This window comes from Phoca vitulina, unplaced genomic scaffold (genome assembly GCF_004348235.1).
Source record: "Phoca vitulina isolate PV1807 unplaced genomic scaffold, GSC_HSeal_1.0 scaffold7, whole genome shotgun sequence".
Lineage (NCBI taxonomy): Eukaryota > Metazoa > Chordata > Mammalia > Carnivora > Phocidae > Phoca > Phoca vitulina.
In genome coordinates, this window is record NW_022589710.1 from 30,337,442 (window position 1) to 30,361,476 (window position 24,035).

At 34.0% G+C, this 24,035-nt stretch overlaps 1 protein-coding gene across 2 annotated transcripts; it reads left to right on the top strand.

Moving 5' to 3' along the window:
* Positions 1-74: 74 nt before the first annotated feature.
* Positions 75-23,911, top strand: AP5M1 (adaptor related protein complex 5 subunit mu 1). Of its 2 annotated transcripts, XM_032405183.1 has the most exons (9): positions 75-515; positions 4,683-5,328; positions 9,626-9,853; positions 11,203-11,342; positions 12,222-12,307; positions 12,396-12,514; positions 15,541-15,637; positions 18,294-18,372; positions 21,333-23,911. In XM_032405183.1, exons 1-9 carry the CDS (start codon positions 442-444, stop codon positions 21,379-21,381), a joined length of 1,518 nt encoding a protein of 505 aa, XP_032261074.1. In that variant the 5' UTR covers positions 75-441; the 3' UTR covers positions 21,382-23,911. The 2 variants fall into 2 exon arrangements, with proteins under 2 accessions (XP_032261074.1, XP_032261075.1); XM_032405184.1 differs by lacking the exon at positions 21,333-23,911 and having other exon boundaries at positions 18,294-21,315.
* The last annotated feature ends 124 nt before the right edge of the window (positions 23,912-24,035 follow it).

Genomic DNA, 24,035 nt, shown 5'->3' on the forward strand with positions numbered 1-24,035 from the left:
CCGCCTCGTACGCCGGAAGTGGAGCTGCGCGCGCCGGGTTGGCTGTCGGGAGGGGCCGGAGAGGGAAGCCTGCCGCCGGTGAACCGCAGAGAGGCTCGTCGCTGGGGCGAGCGAGGAACCATGATCCTTGCGGGCCACCGTCCCGGAAGTGGCCCTTAGAGGAAGAAAGTACTGGGGTTCCTGGGGAGGAATGCTTCTCGGCATTCTAGGTGAGGATTCACAGAACTTTTGTGGCATGTGTTGACAGGAGGGACTCAGAGGTTTTAGTCACTCCACCTGAAGGAGCCAGCGTCTCTGCTGAGCCCAACCTGTTTGTGGTGGGACAGAAGGTGGCTCAGGTTGGGTGAGCCTCGGATCTGGTAGGAGCCCCTCTGAGAAAGCCGGTCTGCGTCCTTTTTCCGTGGCGACCTTAGGGATGAGTTGATGCTTTAGTGGCTTGTCATGGCCCAGCGGGCAGTGTGGCTCATAAGCCACGAGCCGGGAACTCCACTTTGTGGCACCGTCAGATTCTCCAGGTAAATGCAGTTTGAATTCTCAGGGGTGATGGATCGGAGGGATTGATAATGTACTGTAGTTTGGGGATGTGTCTTTGTCCGCCGCCTTGGGCTAGTTACTTAACTTCTGTTTCATCTGTTAAATGGAAATTTTAACACCACTACTTAATAGTATTGTGAGAATTAAGTGTGTTGATGTTTGGCACATATTATGTGTTTTTCAATATTAGTATTACTGTAATAAAAATTAACTTCACCTGCTTGGGATTGAGATGGAGATGACCAAAGGAAAGGAAACTTATTGAGCACTGAACATGTTTCAGATTTTTCTACTTTCGTTAATAAAGGTCATTCAAGGACATTTTAGCTCATTCTTCGGGAAAATCTTCGCTGAGCAGTAAAAGACTGTTATTTTCATATTATGTTTCATTCTTAGAAACTTTCAGGTGGATTACTTTAAAGTTCCTAATTGTTGAAGAAAATTGGAAAAGTACAAAAAATAAAATCGTATTCACTTTTTCTTAGATTGTGTAGGCTGATCTGGCTCCACTTTTAGAATATGCCACATTCTATCAAAATAACTCTGTGGTGAGAATTATACAATAACTCATGGTAAAATGTAAGTGGCAGTTCTGTAATCTGTATCACCTTTTATTCTTGGTGGCTATTGACAGTTCTTTCTTGCCAACGTATTTATTCTTCCCTGAGGAAAGCTCTGTAGGGAGGTAGCATAGCTCTGCATTGAGATTGAGACAGATAAAGATGAGTGTGATTTTAAATGAAAGTGGTTGGCAATGTGGATATGAAAAATTCCCTCTTCACAACCTAAACATTTTTTGTTACTGAGGGTATCAGAGTTAAAGTTTGCCATTTTCTCCCAAGATACCTGGCTTGCTTTGTTGTTGTTGTACCTCAAGTAAGGAGTTTAATAATATTTAATATGGTTCAGGAGCCTCACTGGTTGGTCCAAAGTACTTATATATTCCTTTGAGTATCTTTATTTCTGCCATTCTCCTCCTCCTCACAGGTAACTCTTACATGTTTGTTGCTATCCCTTTATTTTGTGTTTGTCTGTGCATTTTTCAAATTACACAATTAAGTGTGCTATAGACTTCATTTTCTTATATTTGCCAGACTTCTCAGCACTATTTTTAAGAAACATCCATGTTACTTTGTGTTCATCCAGAGCAGCGCTGTCCAGTAGAATTTTCTGCAATGATGGACATGAGAAATGTCCTAAATCTATGCTGTTTAATATTGTGCCACTAACCACATGTAGCTATTGTGCTTTTGAAATGTAACTATTATAACTGAGGAACTCAGTCTTGTTTAATTTTAAGTTTAAATAGTCACATGTGGCTAGTGGCTCCTGTTTTGGACAGTGCAGATCTAAACCATTGCTCTTTTGTACTCTATGGTTTACATCCTCCATGTTTTGCCTGTCCCCTTCCCCTAGTGATGATAATCCCAGGTTGCCTCCAACTCAGCCATCAGAATGGTGATGCAGTAGATACCCTCAAAAGGCTCATAGGGCCTATCTATGCTGATTTTGACTGAATATTGCCAAATAATTAGCTCTTCAGAACACTTTCTCCAGTCTCACTCTTCTCATCAGCAGTGAGCAAAGGTTCCTATATCTCCATTCTTTCCTAACATTTATTTTACTTTTTGTCAATATTGCTATAAAGGATATCTTATTTTCATTTGCATTTCTCTGTGTAGCAGTGATTCTTAGCCTGTTGGATTTCCTTTTCTGTGGATTGCTTGTACATATCCTTGTCCATTTTATCTTTGAGAGTTGCTATTTGTCTGTTTGTTTGTTTTCATGTTAATTTTCTCCTGAAAATTAATTCATTGTGTATTCTTGTGTATTCTTCATATATTCTCGATACTAGGCCTTTGTCATTTTTAGCTACTACAGATATTTTCTCTCATTTTGTCATTTTTAACTTTATATATCACTTGATTAAACAAACCACTAATTTTATTACAGTCAGAGTAGTACTTTGGGGGTTTTGTTCAGGTCATACTCTACCCTTATTTTCCAAAGCTATCTTCTTACATTATCGTCTCTTAACTTTATCATTTTATCTGTCATGTTTAGGTCTTTAATCCATCTTCAGATGTCGTGTTAATAGAGGAATCCATTATATTTTTCTCTAGAGTGTGGGCCAGTTTTCCTGTATGTTAAATGTATTTTTTTGGTATATATATATATTTTTTTTCATCGATTTGTGGGACTATTGATAGTTGATTATGTTTCTCTTATAAATATTGGTCTGTTTCAGTTCTATTACTTTATTTGCCTATTCTTGGACCAGTACCATACTGTATTTATATCTGTGACTTTGTAACTTATCTTAATACCTTACAGAGATAAGATTTTTTTTTACTGCTTATAAAAATAAGTTCCTTGAAGAACTCATTGTTGCTTTCAGATTTTTTTTTTTTCTCATTGTACTCAGGATATTTCAGAAGAAAAATTCAGATATGTTTGGGTGGGTTTTTCAGCATCTCTGTGGAGGCAGCAAGTTGGGTTCAAATAATTCATCTGTCACTTATTAATTCTGTATCATTAAAGAAATTAGTTTTATTATTTTCCATTTTCTGAGCTCCTGGGCCTGGTGTAAGGGCTAAGCATACATACCCTGGCATATTACCCACATATATGCCAAAGGTTAATGGCCATCATTTAAGATTTTTAAAAGCAGATGGTCGTTCCTGTATGTAATTACATTTTCCCAAAACAAAACTTGGTTTAGATTCAGATTTAGAAGTTTGCTGTCCAGATATATAGTAATAGTATCAGCTTCAGTATGGCTTAGTTTGTTATTGTACCCCGTAATTGTAGGGCCAAGGTTTGAGTCCTATTTTAGAAAAGGTCTAGAATAAATCTAAAATGATAGGTTGAGTCATCCAATAAAAATATTTATTGAGCACATACAAGGTATTGTGTACAGTCCCAGATTAACTTCTTATCTTTACATCCAACATTGAGATTCTTACACTTAAGAAGGACTTTAATTATCCTCTAGATAACCAAAGGGTAAAACACTGGGCTGGAGTTTAGTCCACAGTTCTCAACTGTTCTTATCCAGAGACCCAGAAAAAGAAATGGCATTCAGCTGCTAAGCCATTACTGGAGGGCTAGCTAAATCTTCTCCTTTCTCAATCAAAAAAGTACATCAGAATGTGAGTGATAACTAATATAGAGATAACTTTGAATACATTCCTATTTTTCTTTTTAAAAATTATTAGTAAACATCAATATCTTATTAGGGGTATTAATGAAAAAAATTATTTTGGCCAGGTGTGTTTTTGCTTCTTGATGAGAATTGCTGATATATTTAGATACCCCTTTATTGTACAAATAAGAAAATAGACTTAGGGAAGTTAGGTGACTTACACAGAAGTTAATACCAATAAATGACTTTGTTCTGGACATTAGAGTGGAGAGAAAAGGAATAGGGAAAGTACATCTTTTTTTTAAACTAAGAAAATGTGACATAACATTTTGTAAATGAGTAAAAGCGTCTTACTTAGATTTTATTTTTATTACCTCATAATATCTTTCAGGGCCATAGAGATAAACATTTTTATTAGTAAAACATTCTTACATTTTAAGGAGTTGGCAAGAAGACTCAGGGTATTTGTTATTCACTATTAACTGAGTAGAATAGAACATTCCTTTTACATTTGTATCATCTCAGCTAGTGAATCCAAAATTATGGCAGGTTAAATTGAACCACTTCTTTGATTCTGCTCTACTAAGATGGAATCAGAAAAGAAAAAAAAGGCCTTAGTAGATGCCTAAAAAGTGTCCAAGTATACATTCCTGGCCTACCAAGCAGGAATCTGAGTGACCAAGAAACTAGAATTTTGAATTAGAACCATGTACTCTACCTATTTAAAAAATTAACTAAATTGAGCTATTTTCAATAATAAATAATGACATTATAATTTGAGATAATATACCAAGTATACAACAGTTAGTTACTACAGTAGAAATTTAACGTGTAATACATTGTTTTGGTTGTGGATTTTGTGGGTGTATGTATTATTGTGTGTTTTGTTGTTATTGTTAGTCTTGTGTTTTGGTTTTGTTTTTGTTTTGGGGGTTTTTTGGATTTTTCTACTTTTATTTTCCTTGGAAGAACCATTTATAATATTTTTGTTTCCATAATTCAGACGGTATCCAACTGTTGAAAAACGAGCCAAAGTCTTCAATGGAACAAGTTATGTGCCTATTCCTGAAGATGGTCCCTTTCTTAAAGCACTGTTTTTTGAACTTAGATTATTGGATGATGATAAGGACTTCGTAGAAAGTCGTGATAGCTGTTCACACATCAATAAAACATCTGTCTATGGACTCCTAGTAGGAAGTGGAGAACTCTGGCCAGTTGTTGCTTTTCTGAAGAATAACATGATATATGCTTGTGTTCCACTAGTTGAACAAACTTTATCCCCTCGTCCACCATTAATTAGCATTAGTGGAATTTCACAAAGCTTTGAACTTCTTTTTGGGATACAGGATTTTCTTCACTTGGGTCAAAAAAATGAAACTGAGTTAAACACAAAATTGAACCAACTGCCTGATTTGCTTCTACAAGCTTGTCCATTTGGAACTTTGTTAGATGCCAACTTACAGAATTCATTGGATAGTATTAATTTTGCTTCTGTGACACATCCACAAAAACAGCCAGCCTGGAAAGTTGGAACATACAAAGGAAAACCACAAGTTTCTATTTCTATCACTGAAAAGGTAAAATCCATGCAATATGATAAACAGGATATAGCAGATACATGGCAGGTTGTTGGAGCTGTCACTTGCAAGGTGAGATTTTCTCTGATACTTGTTTTATCATACCATTGAACACCTATGGAGAAAAGTAAAATTTTCTAACTTTATTTTACATTGTTATATGACATTCTTGATTTTTATCATAAACAGCAGTCATTAAATGTGTGAAATTTTGCAACATTACCTTTTTGTATTCCTTATGAATTGAATTTTTTTAAAAGATTTTATTTATTTAAGAGAGAGAGTGCACAAGCCGGAGGGAGAGGCAGAGGGAGAGGGAGAAGCGGACTCCCCGATAAGCAGGGAGCCCGATATGGGGCTGGATCTCAGGACCCTAGGATCGTGACCTGAGCCAAAGGCAGACGCCCAACCGACTGAGTCCCTTATGAATTGTATTAGTTATATATGGCTGCATACTGAATTGTTCCATTATCCCCAAAATAAACATTTATTATCATCATTGTTCTGTGGGTTAAGACTTCAGGAACAGCTTAGCTAGGAACTTCTAGTGTGGAGTCATGAGATCACAGTCAAAGCAGCTGGAACTATAGTTACCTGAGGGTTTGATTGGGGCTGGAAAATCTACTTGCAAGGTGGCTCACTCACATGGATAGTAAATTGGTGCTGGTTGCTGGTGGGAGGGCTCAGTTCTTTTCCATGCGGACTTCTCAATAGTCTAAGAATATCCTCACAACTTGGTGACTGGTTTCCTATGGATCACATGATGAGAGAGAAAGAAAGAGAAGGCACAGGTAGAAGCTATTCTTTTTATTACCTCAGCTGAGGACAGATGGCATCACTTTTACCACTTTTTGTTCATTAGAAACAGGTCACTAAGTCCAGTCCACATTCAAGGGGACTAGAATTAGGCTTCACCTTTTGAAAAGAGTAAAAGAATTTGTGAAAATATTTAAAAACCATCATATTTGATATTTTCCATTTCCTCTAAAAGGATGAAATTGACAAATCTTTGAATTAATATCTAAAACCATTTTGAAGGGCTCTTATATTATTTTAAAAAGTTTGTAGGTTAATATAGTGTTCTCTGGTTTCAGGATAGAAAATAGGAAATGGCAATAGGAGTAACAATATAATTAGTAGTGAGGAGTGCCATTTTGAATAATGATCAAAAATTAAAGCCTTCCATAATTTCTGCAAGTACATATCAGTAATATTTTTAGATGTCCTTATTTTTCTGATATCCTTTATTCTCTGCACTTATGAATATAAACTTTTTAATAAAACTTAATGTTGAGTGGCTATGTACAAATGCTCTAGATAAAAGTAGATTTCAAGAACAGAAAATTGGAACAGTCCTGGCAGACAAATTGGGTCTTTCTTTTCCTTTTAACCTTAAAGTAACTTGAGAGTTTATGAGTCTATTTTAAACTCACTTCTATCATGATCAAAAATACATTCCAGTTATTAACTTATTAGAAATAACTATTATAAATGATGGGGCGCCTGGGTGGCTCAGGTGGCTAAGTATCCAACTTTTGATTTTGGCTCAGGTCGTGATCTTAGGGTTGTGAGATCGAGGCCCATGTCAGGCTATGCACTGGGCATAGAGCCTGTTTAAGATTCTCTCTCCCTCATCTGTCCACCCCACCCCCAGTAAAAAACGAACAAACAAAAAAAACTACTATAAATGGCTCTAAAATTGAGGTGTGCATGGATTATGTCATTCACAAATCTTAAAGTAGTTGAACCCTTCTTTCTCATAAGTCTGTGAAATAAAAGGAAAATTCACCATTTTTGTTTTTCCCTTCTGTGGCAATAAATAGGGAATATATTATATATAAATTTGCTACTAATTAATATCATGGTTTTTAAATATCTCAGCTCATTGATAGGCTGACTGACCCTAGTTTATTGCTTATGGGAATTTTGGATTGGTTTCTATACAAATTATCATGATGGAGAACTTTCTTCTTTAAAAAACTTTCTTCTAAAAATAAAAAGAATGGGGGTGTGCCATAATCCATGCACTAAATGTTTCTTTAAGCTTGTACGTAAATAGTACATCTGTTAGCCAAACATTTTTTTTAAAGTTCTTCAGGAGGTTAGTATTTAAAGTTTTATTATGAAGCCTATTATAAATGGAAATAATTATCTTCATTTAATCTTAGTCCTAGTAGAAAACCTGGTGAACCAAAAGCCAGTGGACTGAAGTTCTAGTCCTCATTCCACCACTAATTCTTTGGTGTCTTTGGAAAAGTCATAATTTTTACAATCTTTTCTCATTTTTAAAATCAGGTAAGTTCCTAGGTCCCTTCTGTTTTTATAACACCTAGTTAAAAGTGAGATTTACATATGTCAGATTGGCTTAAAGGGTAGTACCCAGGTTTCATCTAGAATGACTGTCCTCATTCTATAGTAAATGACTGATGATCTGGTATTTTAAATCACTAGGTAGCAGATAATCCATTGGTGGCTTCCGTAATGGTTGCAATTTTCCGATCCCTCTAAGAATCTTAGACTGATTTAATAAGCATAAACTGAATATTTAAATATTATAATAGTATTTGCTATTAATATTTGCTCATTTTATTATCTCCATAAATATCTGTCAAAAAACAACTTTTTTTTGTTCTTTCTAGTTCACATATAGAGTGAAGTCGCAGATAGTTTGAAACTCAAAACATTAAAATATTTTTTTCATGGCTGCATAGTAATTTATTTACTTTTTAAAATTTTTTTAAATTTTATTTTATTATGGTATGTTAATCACCATGCAAAACACTAAAATATTTTTAAGTTTTGTGGTAAGGTTATTGGACATCTTTATTTTCAAATGTGATAGACATTATTGTAACTGTTACCAAAAAATCTTTATGAGGTACTAATACCTGGTACTGTTCATAATGCCTGCCGGCTAAGTGTTTACATTGTATAGCAGATATATTCTTGAATTCACACATATGTCAAGCAGTAGATAAAACATAAGAAAGTGAATCATGTCACATTGGAATGGAAAACAAAGGTAGGGTACACAATTAGAGAAAGATGCCCATTCAGTAAACATTTTTTTGAGTGTCTCTTGTATATAGCAATGTGCTAGGCACTAGAAATACAAAGAAAAATATAACAGTTCTTGCTTTCAAAGAACTTAAAGCTTCAAGAGGGAAACAAACAGGGCACAGACAAATATCTATAGGGGGTGAGCAGTTATTGCATGATGCGGACTATGTATATGATAGTAGAACTAGCTGCTTGCATTTGCAGCTAAGCATTATACCTGCTAAATTCTATTAACTCTTAAAATATTTGTTCAGATCTACCAAACAAAACACATCAATAAGCCTTCTATGGCCCAGTTGGCTAGTTTTAATTGGGTGCTTTAATAGAGGTAAATGTCAAGTTAGAGTTGAGGTAGAAAGGAAGAGCCTTTTTACCATGAACACACAAGTAAGGTATATCATTCTGGTTGGGTCAGAAAAAGAGCCATTACAAGGTTTTTGGGAGTAAAGATATTTAATATAGGATTTAGGGCTTACTAAAAATAATAGTTAATTTAAAACTTTATGAAAGTGTGAAAAATAATTTTGAATTCTGTGAAGCTCATACCAGGTGTAAGAGGAGTTGAGAGAATAAAAATTCTGATATTCTGGCTGCAGCCTTCCAGAAACAGTCACTAATGACTTTAGTCTGGAGAAGCCAGAATTCACAGATAAGTCTGAGATGCCACCATGTCTATCTGTTACAGCCTCAAAGCAGAAATTCATGGAAAGTTCTGAAAAGTGCTGCATCTGGCCACCACATCCTTAAAGCAGGAGCTGAGAGGTCTGTGAAGCTATCATATCCAGCTTCCATAACCTTCCAAGAATACTGGCTTCCCAGTTGCAGGGTAGAAAATGATTAAAGAGGTAGATGGGAGCCAAACAATGAAAGGCTTAAAAGTAATGCAAAACTGAGGGGAAACTATTGAAAGATCTTGAGCATGGATACAATATATTTAGAATTCTGTTGGATCCAGAAGATGGATTGATTAGAGGAAGGCGAATCTAGATACATTTAGAGGCCTGTGACAAAAATTGTAGGGGCCTGTACCAGTGTGTTTGCAATAGGAATGGAGAGATGTCAGTGGACTTAAAATAGCTTTTTGAGGGTTTAGATGTAAGCAGAGGGCTCTAAGAAGTCTCTCCTAGTTCCTGCTTGGTATCTGAGAGTATAACAGAACCACTAACCCGAACACAGAAAGCAAGAATAATACCTTGAAATAAAAATGAGTTAAGTTATGGGAAATGACTCAGATAAATTTAGAAAAGCCTCACCCAGAAGATGTATGCCTCTAATATCTTGGTAATATCTGTTTCTGTTTCCATTACAGTGTGATTTAGAAGGAATCATGCCAAATGTTACCATCAGCTTGAGTCTCCCCACCAACGGGTCTCCACTTCAGGATATTCTAGTTCATCCTTGTGTGACTTCTCTTGACTCTGCTATTCTGACTTCTAGTAGCATTGATGCAATGGATGATTCTGCATTTAGTGGACCTTACAAATTTCCATTCACTCCTCCTTTAGAGTCATTCAACTTATGCTACTATACTTCGCAGGTAAACAACCTTGGAAAAGTTGAGACTTTGCTAATCTTCATATTTATGAATTCTGTTGTAAGCAAATCATTCATACTTTTGGCCCACATGAGAACTTTTCATTATTAACCAGATAGTAATTGATGAATGAAGATGAAGATTCAGGTCTTTGAATAAGATACTTCTTCTCTCTGGTGTCTGTAATAGCATTGAATGGTTTTCAAAGTCATGGGATCTTTTTTTTTTTAATGTTCCCTAATAAGGACTCCATGGTCATAGGATAGATCCTGATATAATTTAGTCATGGTTTGAATTATAACATAAAATTCCTGTAATCCCAGGCAACTGGGGTGACAAATACATAATATTATTTATAGATATTGTTTGTTGAATAACTGTTGTGTCAGACATTGTCCTAGGCACTTTACATGTGTTTTCTCCAGTACTTTTAAAACCCTTAATATAGGTATTACTGGCCCCATTCTACAGATGAGGAGAGTCTCAGAGAAGTTAAATGACATGCCTAAGGCCTTATAACTAATAAGTAACAGAGTCTGGATTGAACCCAGATTTTCCACACTACAAAACCCAACTTCCTTTTTACTATACCATTTGTCTTTTGTCCTAATTATGAATCAATAGTTTAGAAAACCTACTCAAGCTACCTTACATAAAGGGAATTTATTTTGATAATATAAGAGGCAATCTGAGCGTCATTCAAGGATAAAAAGTAGACCCAGCCTGTACTGGGAATAGAACCAGAAAATCAAAATTAAAATCACCCTGTACTCAATGTCTATACTGTCTGTCTCATCTCTCAGTTTTCTCTTCCAGCTGGCTTTCTCTGCTTCCACATGACCTATAACTCTAAAACCTTATGCTACATAAGTAGAGTCTATTTATTACTTCAAATGTACCAGAAAGAGTGATTGGCTTACTTCAGCCTACAGATAGTTTCTCCTTCAATCAGTTACTGATAACCAGTTGAGTAAGCTACTGCTGAGCTAGGGGGTGGGGGAGTCACAAAATACACATAGGGAACTGTGAGCAGGGCGTCAGTGAACATTATGTCTAGTGCACATCTTATGTTGCAGGTCATAGAGAACCTGGAGGAGGGGAACCTGGATGAGCAAGCAAGGAAAAACAATGTATTGCAAACCTTTGTAAGGCACCTTTCTTATCTCTGGAAACAGAGAAGGAAAAATTCCTGCCTTTAGAACGATAATGGCTCCCTCATCTATTATCAAAACAGTGTAGAGTAATCTATACATAATAACTACATTACTACAGGCCTTTTTCTCAATCATCATTGGTATTTTAGACCCATTAACCTGAGAATTATACAAAAATTTGTTTATGTTTGTTTCCAGGTCCCAGTCCCACCAATTTTGGGTTTTTATCAAATGAAAGAGGAAGAAATACAAGTAAAAATAACAGTTAACTTAAAACTTCATGAAAGTGTGAAAAATAATTTTGAATTCTGTGAAGCTCGTATACCTTTTTATAATAGGTAAGAATAAAACAACCTGGTACATGATTTCTGCCTTTCTTAGTACATTCCCATTGCCCTACAGTAAATTAATCTTTGTTTTTTTACCTTATTTTTAAGATCTAAAAACTTTGTTCAAATGAATGCTGATTCTGAACAAAAAATTCAGTCATAAAAATAATCTCTTTACCTTTAAATGTGTCTTCATTTCTCTAGTTAAACTTACTAGTCAATACAGGAGGGCATGTGATGTCATGAGCACTGGGTATTATATAAGACTGATGAAACACAGACCTGTACCTGAAACCAATAATACATTATATATGTCAATTAATTGAATTTAAATTTAAAAATGTTAATAAATAAATAAACTTACTAGTAAATACAAACTTAAGCCAATGTAACTTCTTTAGGGATTATTTCACTACTGGCTTTATTTCTAGCAATTTCTCTGTGCTCTACATAGAAGTCAAACCCAACTATCAGCTACCTGGTGAATTAAGCCAATGGTAACATAAGATTACTTCCTCAACAGTTCTGCTTTTAAATTTGTTCTACAGCATAGTTCTTTTCATAGGATGCCTAAAGATACAGTGAAATTATAGTTTTAATGTTATGTCATTCCATATGACTGTATTAATACGTTCTATATGACTTTATAGTTGTCTTTAGAATTAATAATGAAATGTCTATCATCACCAAAAACATTTATTGTGGTTTTGGTGTTTTTTGAGATATAATATTTATTATTTGTTCTACTTTATTCTGCAAACTTGAATATATAAATCTGCTTTTATGCTGTCCTTCTATTAAGTAACACTAGCTAGATTTGACTTAGATCTCTTTAAACTCTTCTATGATCATTTTTTTCTTTCTATTTTGTCCTTTTCTTTTTTAAAGAGGTCCAATCACACATGTGGAATACAAAGTTAGTTTTGGCCAGCTTGAAGTATTTCGAGAGAAAAGCTTATTGATCTGGATTATTGGTGAGCTTTTATTTATTGACTTTTTAAATTCATTTGTTGTAGAATCTACTTACTTTAAAATAGTTAACTGGTACATTTGTGTTTTTAGGACAGAAGTTCCCCAAATCAATGGAAATTAGTCTTTCTGGAACAGTCACTTTTGGAGCCAAGAGTCATGAGAAGCAGCCATTTGATGAGATTTGCATTGGAGGTACAGCATATTTAAAGGTAAATACATTTATGTGGCTCACTACATTAGAAACCCTTCCTTTGTTTTTAAATTGCATATATCTAATTGATTTTTAATGTATTCTAACCATTTTTTGTGGGAGAACTTCTTGTCTGTGCTAAGTCTCTTTAGATTTTTGTGAGATTTCTTTTTGTTTAGTATTAGTCACTTTCTATTTCACTTAATACTTAAAAAATTTTTAAGGTGAAACAGTTAAGTATAACCTTAACACATCAAAGTAACCAAGTTCTATTTCCCAGCTCTTAGTTACCACATTTAAGATTCCTATACAAAAAATATAAGATGTAGCCCTTGCCCTCTAGAAATTTTCCACTGATGCATGTCAGTAATTGATCAGTGCTAACTGCTTTTGGTATTTGAAGGAAACAGTGAGCATTTCTGACCAGAGTGGTCAAGGAAAGCTTTGCAGTAGAGATGGGAGTTTAAGCAAAACTCTGAGGCCCAGATAAGCATGAAAATGAAACTTTGAAGATTGACCAACATTTATATAGGTAAATAAATGACTTAATCAAAGGAATGAAGGATGACAAGGCACACTTAGGAACCAGTGCTAGAAATAGTAGTAACACATCAGGCTGGATAAGTGATTTAGGTCTAGATTGTAGCTTTGGAGGGTTTGCATTCTGACTTTTATTCCTTTGTTAGAAAATGTTTTTAGTTTTATATAGATCTTTCAGAAAACAATACTTTATGAAGATCAATCTGGAATGGATGTGAGAAGGTGAGTAGGAAAAAAATAATAAAACTTGATTCCCGATGAAGGGTAGTAAGTTAATGATGCTGAGTGTCACAGAAAGAAAGAAAGACTCCTGGAGAAGCTGTGATAAAGGTAAAGCATTGGTCACTAATTAAATATAGAAACAAAAAATAATTTTAAGTCCAAGATTTAAAAACATTTTTTAAAAAATGTAGCTTCAATCAGACTTGAAGCTCCAAGAGGGCAGAGACCATATGAGTGTCATTCATTCATTATTTTTATTACCAACATCTAGTTCATTACCTACCACATAAATATTTGATGAAGGATGAATATACTTAGAGAAAGTACTAATATGGAGAAAGTTGGGCGGAAGTGGTATACATATCATGTATATTGCTGGTGATAGCAACGTATCCCAATGTAAGTGTCTAGTAGGTAGCTGAAAACCTAGAGCTAGATTCTCAAGAGAGAATTCAACAGTATATAAGGATTCAGGAGTTAACCTTGTGGAGAAAAAAATAATTGAGGCAGTGGAAGTGAGTAAGATCAGAAAAAAAGAAAATAAGTAGATGATTTAGAAGACCCAGTGAGAGGAATTGAAGGGATGATCAGAAAAGTAGCAGGAAAACCTAAATAGAATGGTAGAGAAATCAGAGAGATTGAAATCTATATAATAACAGTTAGAAGAAATGGTAGTGAAGTAAGAAGTGCAGGGACACCTGGGTGGCTCAGTCCCTTAAGCGTCTGCCTTCCCCTTGGGTCATGATCCCAGGGTCCTGGGATCTAGTCCCACATCGGGCTCCTTGCTCAGCAAGGAGTCTGCTTCTCCTTCTGCCTTTGCCACTCCCCCTGCTTGTGCTCTCTTTCCCTCTTTCTCTGACAAATAAATAAAATCTTAAAAAAAAAAAAAAGTACACTAGTGATACTCATTTCTTCTATCTTGGCTTCAGCTATATCCACAGCTTTGTTTCAAGGATTGTTATAAAAATTCCTACTTCTGGATATTTTTTAGAAAAAATATGGGATGTTAACCCACTGTAGGTCTTGCAGAGGTAGGGATTCTGACTTTTTTATTCATTACCATCACCTACTCAGTTATAATCTCATTGCAAGCATGTAATACATATTTGTGTTCACTGAATAGATTTATTTTTATAATATTTAGTTATATGGACATCAATCTTATTATAACTTCCAGAATCCAGAATTATACCAAACAAGCAAGCAGAAGCCCTTTACAATTAGAGATAATATAAGTTGCAATAGGAAAAAAAATGCTTAAAAGATCACAAAATTTACATTCTATGTATGTGGCCCAGTTAATTTGGCAATCAAAAGGAGAAAGGAAGTAGGAGAAATTTGCAGGGATGGAGATAGAAGAAGAAGTGTAGAAAAGATAACAGGATACTGCAAAATCAGGAGCTTTTAACAGCAAATATGAGAACCACAGCAAAAGGACACTGGAGCTCCCTCGATAAGACACAGACCTTTGATAGTTCATGTGAATATCACTGTGACTCAGGCACCCCACCACTATGCCTTCAGAGAAAGTACTAATAATGGCCCTTTCTACAATAGCACAGTATAATAATTGGCATTTATATCGATGATGCCACATTATCAATTAAATCCAGAAATACGGATTACATTTTAGAAAGGTTTCATAGGTGAGAGAAAGGATGATTTCTAAGCTTAGTTCTAGAAAAATTGTATTTTAGTTTTCTGGAAAATTAAGCAGAACATCTCATTCCCTCCAAACATGAGATAAACTGTTTCAGTTTTAGTAATTGTATTCTTGTGTTTTGCTAGAAAGTGTATACATTTCTGCTTGTAAAAGAATTATGATCTGAAATATATCACAATCATATAGCCTTAGAGATAGAAGAGAATACGCAGAATACCAGACACCCTAAGGGAAGAAGCACCAGTTTTTGTTGTCAGTGGAGTCTGAGTTCACATGCCAGCTCTGCTACTTAAATTCTGGGATGCTAGTTGCTCCCATCTCTGAACCTCAGTGTCCTCATTTATAAAATAGGGATGCTTTGCAACATAGATTACAGTCCATATTAATGAAGTATCTGGTGGGTGTTAAGCACTTCCTAATGACAACATTACAAAGAAATGGTCCTAATGCAAAGGGGAAGAGGTGTATGTGTGTATGTATGCACGAAAGCATACCACACACATTTTTATTTTGTGAACTATGTGAAGTGAATCGCTAAAATTGTGTCAAGGGAAAAAAATGTGACCATCGCTTTTATCAAATAATCACCTCAATTTGGTGTATTTCTCTTCTTTTTCTAGCTTCATTTTAAGATCTTAGATTATACACTCACTGGTTGTTATGCGGATCAGCATTCAGTTCAAGTTTTTGCATCAGGAAAACCAAAAATAAGTACACGTAAGTTGTACAGATGCAAACTAACTTGAGGGAATTAAAATGGTGCTATGCAATTACTACCTAAGACAAAACTAAAATGTAATAGAGATCAGAGAATAATCCTAATTTATAAAAATTCTGACCTGATCCTATCCTGTGTAACAGTATGTGTACTTTACATTGGCCTCTGCCTTCTCGTGTTTATAAAATGGTCTGGGTGAGCAAGAATTGGTATAGAGGTGGGCTTTAGTATGAAGTTGGATTTGTTTTGCTCTGGTTATAATATACTTTTTTATTCAGAAGTTGTTCCCCGACAAGGGTTTGAGTCTGGCTCAGACAATTTATTAGCTATGTAAATTTGGACAAGTTAGTGAACTTCTCAAAGTTTTAATTTCCTCATCTATAAAATGGAAATAATAGTACTGTTTATCTCGGGATTGTTACGAGATTTAGATAAAATTATATTGACCAAGTGCCTAGCATGATGCTTAGCATGTAGCATGGATTCAATAAATGTTAGATGTGATTATTATTTAAAATCTTAAATATTTTTAGCAAATGCTATAGTCAGTGAGCATTATTTAGTGCCCTCTCCATTTTATAAGTAGGAGGGCAATAGAAAGAAGGTTTCCAGCCTTCGGTGAGTTTATTGGTTGTCAGTAAACATATATACTGTATATGAAAACACAGGGAGACAAAAAGTAATTTATAAATGAATTCAGAATTATTTAATTCAGATCAAATATTTATAGTAGCATAGAACAGAAAAGTAACTAGAATGAGTTTAAAAGTTAGCTGAACATAAGCAGAACTCTTAAGTTTTATTTATTTAAGTAATCTCTACACCCAACGTGGGGCTGAAACTCATGACCCCAAGATCTTCTGACTGAGCCCAGGTGCCCCTAGATAAATATTTCTTAAACTAAGGATTAGGATCCCCAAAATAGGTAGGATAAGACAGAACTTTGTACGTGAAAGTTTCAAAAGGATTACAGAACTCAGAACTACAGAATTCTAAGCGATTACTTGTGAATGGCAGTAATAAATTCCATGTAATGTAATCAGAATAAGTCATAATTCTTTACCTCCTTAGGATTTCCCTATGTTTTCTCAGGCATCGTTTTTTGGTTGTATTTTAAAGAAATGCATATACATGGAAGAGTCTTCAAGATGCATTTTTTTATTGAAGGCATGATATAGTTATATCAGTTTAGACAAACCATGCTAAATGCAAATATTTTGGATTCTATCTATGGGATACTAAATGCAAACAGACCAATATTTTAGACTGTATGGGAGATATGTTTTCTCTTTTGGTAATGTCTAAATATTTTAAGTATCTTATTAATATTAACTAAACATATTGTAGCAATTCTCAGCATAATACAGGATGGGGTTGTTCAGTAATGTACCTGCTTAATGTAAAATATTAATATATTTTAATATAAAGTAATATAAAATATTAATATATTGAATAAAAGAGGTCATCTTATAATACATCATTATGACCAGTCTTTTATTTCCGTCCTGTTAGTTTCAGAACACGACTACCACTTTGTGCAACTAAGACCTTTATTTTGCCATCATCTTGACAATACAATTTATTTTCAACATATACAACTTAGTTCTGAAAATATTAATGCCAGTAATAATGTTAATTTACATAATAATAGCTAACATTTATTGCTTACCGTGTGCCAGGCACAGTTCTAAGTATTTTACGTGTGTTAACTCATTAATCCTCGCAACACCCTATGTGAGAATTGTTATCTCCATTTTACAGATGAGGATGCTGATGGAACAGAGGGATTAGGGTCATGTAGCTAATAAATGGCAGGACTGGGAATCAAACCAAGCAGTCTGGCTCTGGAGCCTGCCCACTTAACCAGTATGTTGTGTTGCTTTTCAATGTTTACTAGGTTCTCAGACTGAAGAAATAAATAAATAAATAACAAGGTAATACATCTTACCTCTATCTTTTTCATTATGAAGAAAGGCATGAAGAAGAAAGGTAGAAAAGGCAGAATTAGATATTCACTAATGTGTGTAATAATCAGAATTTACATGGGTCTAGCTCCAAATGAGCATTATTAGCTCAAATTTACATACCAGAAAACTTTAGTTCAAAGAGGTTATCATTTGTCCAAAGCTACAAAGCTATTAAAACAGAAAACTTAAATTTGATCAGAACTTTAAGAAACCATTGAAGCAACTTTTTAAAAGTATTACTAGAAAGTGGGATGTTTATTTCTGTCTCTAAAACTTGGAATGGGTAAAGAACAGCAAGATCAGGATAAGGACCATGGTGAAGAGAGGTCACATAATTGGAAACCAATAAAAAGTTTAAAATTTTTTTTGTAGTTGATGTCATGGTCCATAAGAAACAGAATTTAAGGAAATCATGAGAAAAATTGATAGACGTGGAATAAATGAGGGATATTGGCATAAATTTGGCATAAATAAGCTCAAAGATAGATTTAAATATTTAATAAACCCGTATTTTTAAAGTTGTAAAAATTACAATGCCTTGATAAAGTGAAATTAAAATATTTCAAAGTGTTGCCTTTCTTGAAATCATTGTGTTCCACATTTTTAAAATATCATGACTGCTCTCTCATTGAATTTTTGTTAATGTAATACAGTCTTATCATTTATTTCTTTTTTTTTTTTTTTATAGACCGGAAACTAATTTCTTCTGACTATTACATCTGGAATTCTAAAGCTCCTGCGCCAGTAACATATGGATCATTATTACTGTAATTATCTCATACTTAAATAGGATTTATATAATGGTAACATAAATTAAATCATTAGTCTTTTATTTTTAATGTGTGTGCATATAACCTATGAATGAAAAAAGTCATTGATTTAATTATAAAAATGCTCCTGTTTAATGTTTTTAGCCTGACATAGTTTGAAAGAACATTTTAAAGACTAATATTTCCTATTTTGTTACCCTTTGATTTTACTCAAATATGATTCAGAGCAGAAAACAGTAGTGATTCACTTTAGGCTTATTTTAAACTAGTCCTGGGTCACCCTACCATATATACTTTCCTGCTCCTGTGGCAGACATGGCTAATCAGTTGTAGCCTTCTTTCTCCACTGAGCCTTCCTGGATATGGGCTCAGCCTCCTTCTCATTGCAGAGCTGCAAACAGCCACTCCTGATGGATTGTAGATTAAAAGATGGATGTGCAAGATAAAAAACTCTGCTCTTTCAAACCTGAGTAGTAAGATTCTGGTACAATGTATTGTTATAGAATACCAGAAACCACTGTAAATCTCTTGGGGAAAAAAAAAAAATAACCAGTCAATGAAAACAAAGGAATGTTGTTTAAATAGTAACCTGTTCTTAATCAGAACTTTCTTATTGACTAATAAAGAATCTGAATAATTCTATTTAAGGTGTTTGTTTATCTCTGTTCTAGAGTTACTTTTCAGGTAAGCTTATTAATCTGCCACAAAAACATTTTGCTCAGGATGTCAGTCAGCATACTAAGAGGGGTGGGATACCTTTAGAAAATGAGCCTAGTGTTTTGTGATCACTTAATGCCTGCAGCCAAATTTTTTTAAAGATAAATTTAGGTATAATACTGTTTTTCATGTTTATTATATGAAAATTCTTAATGAATTCAGGTAAAAATTCAAAAGCTGTTCTGTGGGTAGAGAGTATTACTTAATCTTATTTCAGTGTCGTGTAGCCTCTTTCCTTTAAATTTATCACTCCTGCTTTCTTATTAGCATTCTCTTGATTTCTTCAGGAACCACCCTGTCATACTTTTTATTCTGTCTTTACAAATTATATGTCTCATTCTGTTTTCAAAGCAGTTCCTTGTCAAGTTGGACTTTAAGTGGCCATTCAAGAAAAGATGAAATCTCAAGATCCTCAAAAGTTAATCTATGTCAAGTTTCTTTTTATGGAACAGAATTAGAAGCGTTATAAAAAATATGCATTACAGATTAATATTCAATTAAATTATCTCTTGGTTTCTATTTTTTTAGTCAGTCTCCTAAGGAAAAGCTTAGAAAAATCTTCTAACTCCTTGAAAGAGAGCTATGATAGTTTGAAGGGAGAGTGCATATAAATTTAGGATTTGAAATATGGCTTTTTAATTAAGGTCAATCTCACTTGTTATAAATTCTCATTTTCTGTAAGGCATTATCATGGCAGAATGCTCTATGTTCAAAATTATCCCAAGTAACAAAGAAAATAGAATAACTGCCTGACCAGGACTTTAACTTATTATTCTGGCTTAATCATAGATAATCAGTAGTTAAAATTTTCCTTTTGGAAGAAGAAAAAAAAACATTTCACTTAAGTTATTTGATCTCTCTTAAACTCAAGGAAAGCTTAACGTTTAACTTATGTTAATATTAATGGAGCCATTTGGACATCTTGATTGTATAAATGTTGAGTAAAGTACACTAAGATAGGCAAGAGGCATTTATCTAGTAAGTACATAGATATTCAGTATAATAATCCCCTAGGGAAAACTTTCTTTCTAAGCAATCAGAAAAACCAGTGAATCTTTGATTTGACATTTCTAGAAGCCTGAGGAAAATCAAGGGAATACTGGACAAGTGTAGGGCGAAGGGGAACCTGATGCCATCTGTTGCCATTCCATTCTAACATAACGCTACAGAACTAAAACCAACTCATGTTTTCATCCTGTTGAGATCAGCTGGGCACACTGTGATGCTTTTGATTTTGTCTAGAAACCTGTCACTTCAGGATAATTTCTGAAGACAAAGTCTGTTTCCCGTTTGGTAGGTGACCTGTTTAATGTTTTCCCTGTGTCTGGGAACTCCTTAGTGTAATTAGCGACCTTTGAACTCCACAACTAATCCTGAGCTATTTTGTATTCCTTACTCATCTTTAAGGCTGGACCTTTCTTTTCTTCAGAGTCCGCTGCCACAATTAAAGAAGAAACAGCTGCATTTCAAAGGGATTCCGATTCCAGAAGCTTAATCGTGATTGACATGTTCTTATTCTAAGCTATAAGACACTCTAAGAGTCCTTTCTTGGGTTAAAACTTCAATCATTTTCTAAAAAATTATCTATGGATTTTATTCATTTTCTTTGATAACTATTCTTTGCATTTTTTAACTTGAAAGATGCTTTGCATTTGTGGTGAATGTGAGCATCTACTTCCAGTGAAAGATTTGGATGGTGTCAGACATACTCTAGATGCAAAATTGCTAAATTCCCTTTTAGTGCCAAAATATGATTATGAAATCTGATGTCTATCATAAGGGTAATTATTCTTCAGTAGACCCAAAAGGTACAAAAAGTGTTATATTTCTGAAAATGTACTCTAAAAAAAGTAGTTCATGATTTTCGTAAAACGCTTCTTCATTTTTTACTGAACAATATTTTTAAAACTTTATAAAGCTGGCAATACTCTTATAGTGTAAGGTAATTAATACCCTTACAGCGGTGGGCACTTTTTATTTTTCCTTTTTAAATTATTGATTCTAATGTCAGGTTTGAAGTAAATAGCCTTATCAGGAATTCTTAAGAGAATTATTTGTGTAAAAAGTTTTTTTTTTATTAAACAATAGTCTGTCTCATAAACTTTATTTTTTTCACAGCAACTCAGTATTTCTGAGTTAAAATTATTGTGGTTTTTATACATTGTATGATTTAAGGTCTTTCAAAGCACAATTTTATACCCAGTAACAACTAATATTTTTCTTTTATTTTTTTATTATAGTATTTCACACTGCTTTAGAGACATTCATAGACTCCTGTACCACCCCTGAGAGGTAGGTAGGTCAAGTTATCATCCAGAGCCTCTCTGGGGACTGCTGCCATAGCAGAACGGTTGTTTCTAAGACAAAGGTCAGAAAAGGGATGTTAATAAACAGTCCTCAGGTTTAAGGGACTTTTTTAGGATTACATCTTAAATTCCAACAAATCAGATTTAGGAGTTACTGAAAGTGAAATTGATCCATCCCTCATCCAAACTTTGCAATACTTTCCTGTTCTGACATCATTTAGATAGTTAGCTGTATTATCAGATTAGAAACCATTGTACCCGGCTGCTGAAAGGAAAAGGAGGCAAAAAGCTAAACATGGGATGAATTCTGAACCTTTTAACCTGGCTGAAGTACGTTGGTCCCTGTTATGCAAATACCTTCAATCCTCTGCTAAGTTCAGTGGAAATAATTTTCTTGAATGACAGGTTTATTCAGCAAGGATTCAGTTGGTGATTAATCCCCCTTTGATCTAGGGTATTTCACTTAACTACCAGTTACCTCGTTCTGACAAAGTGCAACTGAGATTAGGGAGATCACTAGAACACTACCAGGGTGTGCGTTTATTCTCTCTAACCTTTTAAAGCAGGGGCCAAGAATGCAATTTATTTTCAGTATTTGAAGATGTAAAGTCCTGTCTGCTAAGTTAGAAAGTCAATTGAATACCAAATGAAGTTTATTTCTTACGTAATAGAACAAACATTTCTTTTTGCTTTGACTAACAATGCTTTTAGGAAATACAGACTTTGAAGAAAGAAGAAACAGAGACTACATTCAAGTATATCTTCTAGTTTTGTTTCATGTACTAGAGTGTATACTTATTGGCCCTGAGATAAACCAAAAATCAAAGCAGTGGCTACAACTTAGATTGAGAAAATGCTTCTATTTTATTAAACTGCATGGTTTCTCCCCGCCCTCCCCCCATTAAAAAATGTCATGCTATGTGGTAAAGAAATCCAATGGGGAAAACATATTGTAATACACAATTATTCACCTTAAGACTTGTGGTTTCAAAGCTTTATTTGTTAACTTTGTCCTTCCTTGAGGAAAAAGGGCTTGTTATATTGCCACCATAAGAATAATCACATTCTTTTTCAGAATGATAGGGGTTTTTTCCATAAAGGTAAATGATGCCATTACAAAAATAATCCAAATTATTTTAAATTATCAAAATAATTACTTTCCACTGTATTGTTTACTATTTCTTCTGCCTTTTTCTCATTTAATTGGGTACCTCTTCTTCCATAACTGTAAAATTTAAGATACTTTATGGAATTTTGTACAGTATTTTAAGAATAAATATTTTATGCTAGGCTTCTTAAAGAATTTGCTTTTAAAAACTATTAGCAACATCAGTGTCGATATTCATCTTCCAAGATATCAAATTTGGAGATTTATTCCTTAAGTATATTTCAAGATTGGCTCTTAAAAGAAGAAACATAATGATTTGTAACAAAAATAGTTTTAAAATATTAAATTATTATTGATTAATTTTATTATTACTGACAAAGCTTTTTTTTAATGCTTTATAATTGTTCATTATTCTATTAGCAGTTTAGAATACAAGTTACATATTTAGATAACTTTCCCACACATTTTTTTGTCTCAAACATTCTGTGATCCAATTTCTAAATTCAAACAATGACTTGTACACATCTAATTCATGTTGGTGCCAAACCAGTCTCTCTCGTTTCAATTTAGTAACCAATCTGTTTCTAAATACCTTCTGATAGCAAGTTACTTAACCAAAGCAAAATTGATGTGCTTGCTTGGGCAGCACATATACCAAAGCAAAATTGAGAAGCAGAAAAAGATTTAAGTTAGAAGAGCAGGATCCCCTGGCTATATTGCTAAGAAACTAGTATTTTTAATAATTAACTACTCTTCTGCAGTCAATATTTAGTTAATAAATGTTGCAATATATTTTGAAGTATGCCATCAGAGAAAGAATCTAGATTTAAACGTATGTATACACATATGTGTGTATATTTGTGTAATATATATGTTAGTGTATCTTACTTGGTGGGTTGCCCTATGAAATGTTTGTGTATCATGTCAAAGGAAGAATATTTAAAGTCAGATAATCTTCTCTCCAAACATGTTTGTTAACAGTAATAGAGAGGTTCATTAAAATGAAAATTAACAGAGAACTCATGCAATTACTCTCAAAAATGGTTACAACACTTAGGAGCTAAAGCCTTTTCAACTACCTTCTAATTTTTTTCATCAACTGTTTTATGGAGATGATAATATTATTGTCTGTGTATAGCCTGGAGCAGTCAGTGCCTTATCCATATTACTAGTTTACTCTGAGGTCCAGATTGATTTCTCTAGGCCCTGACTAATCTGTGTAATTGTTGGCAGTGTGGTGCTAATGTATGATGCATAGCATTTACGGATTGACAGGTACCCTGGGATGGAAACCACCTGCTGAATTGTTTTTTCCAGTAAGACATGTGGAAATTTGTATGTCTTAATAATCCATTAAACATTTGAAGTCAAACTGTATGTTTCCTTTAAATGTCTTCTTTTTAAATGGTAGTTCTATAAAAATAATATTGTTTAGTTAACATACTACTAATAATAAAAATGAAAATAAATCATGATTATTCCTCTTAAAATTTTTACTTTTTCTTTCAAAGGACTTGAGTGCCCTCTGC

Excerpts from the sequence above, each read along its gene's own strand:
- AP5M1 (XM_032405183.1), top strand. The coding sequence starts at position 442 with ATGGCCCAGCGGGCAGTGTGGCTCATAAGCCACGAGCCGGGAACTCCA. Across the intron at positions 5,329-9,625 it reads TTGGAGCTGTCACTTGCAAG|TGTGATTTAGAAGGAATCAT; the intron begins GTGAGATTTTCT and ends TTTCCATTACAG. Across the intron at positions 12,308-12,395 it reads CTTATTGATCTGGATTATTG|GACAGAAGTTCCCCAAATCA; the intron begins GTGAGCTTTTAT and ends TTGTGTTTTTAG.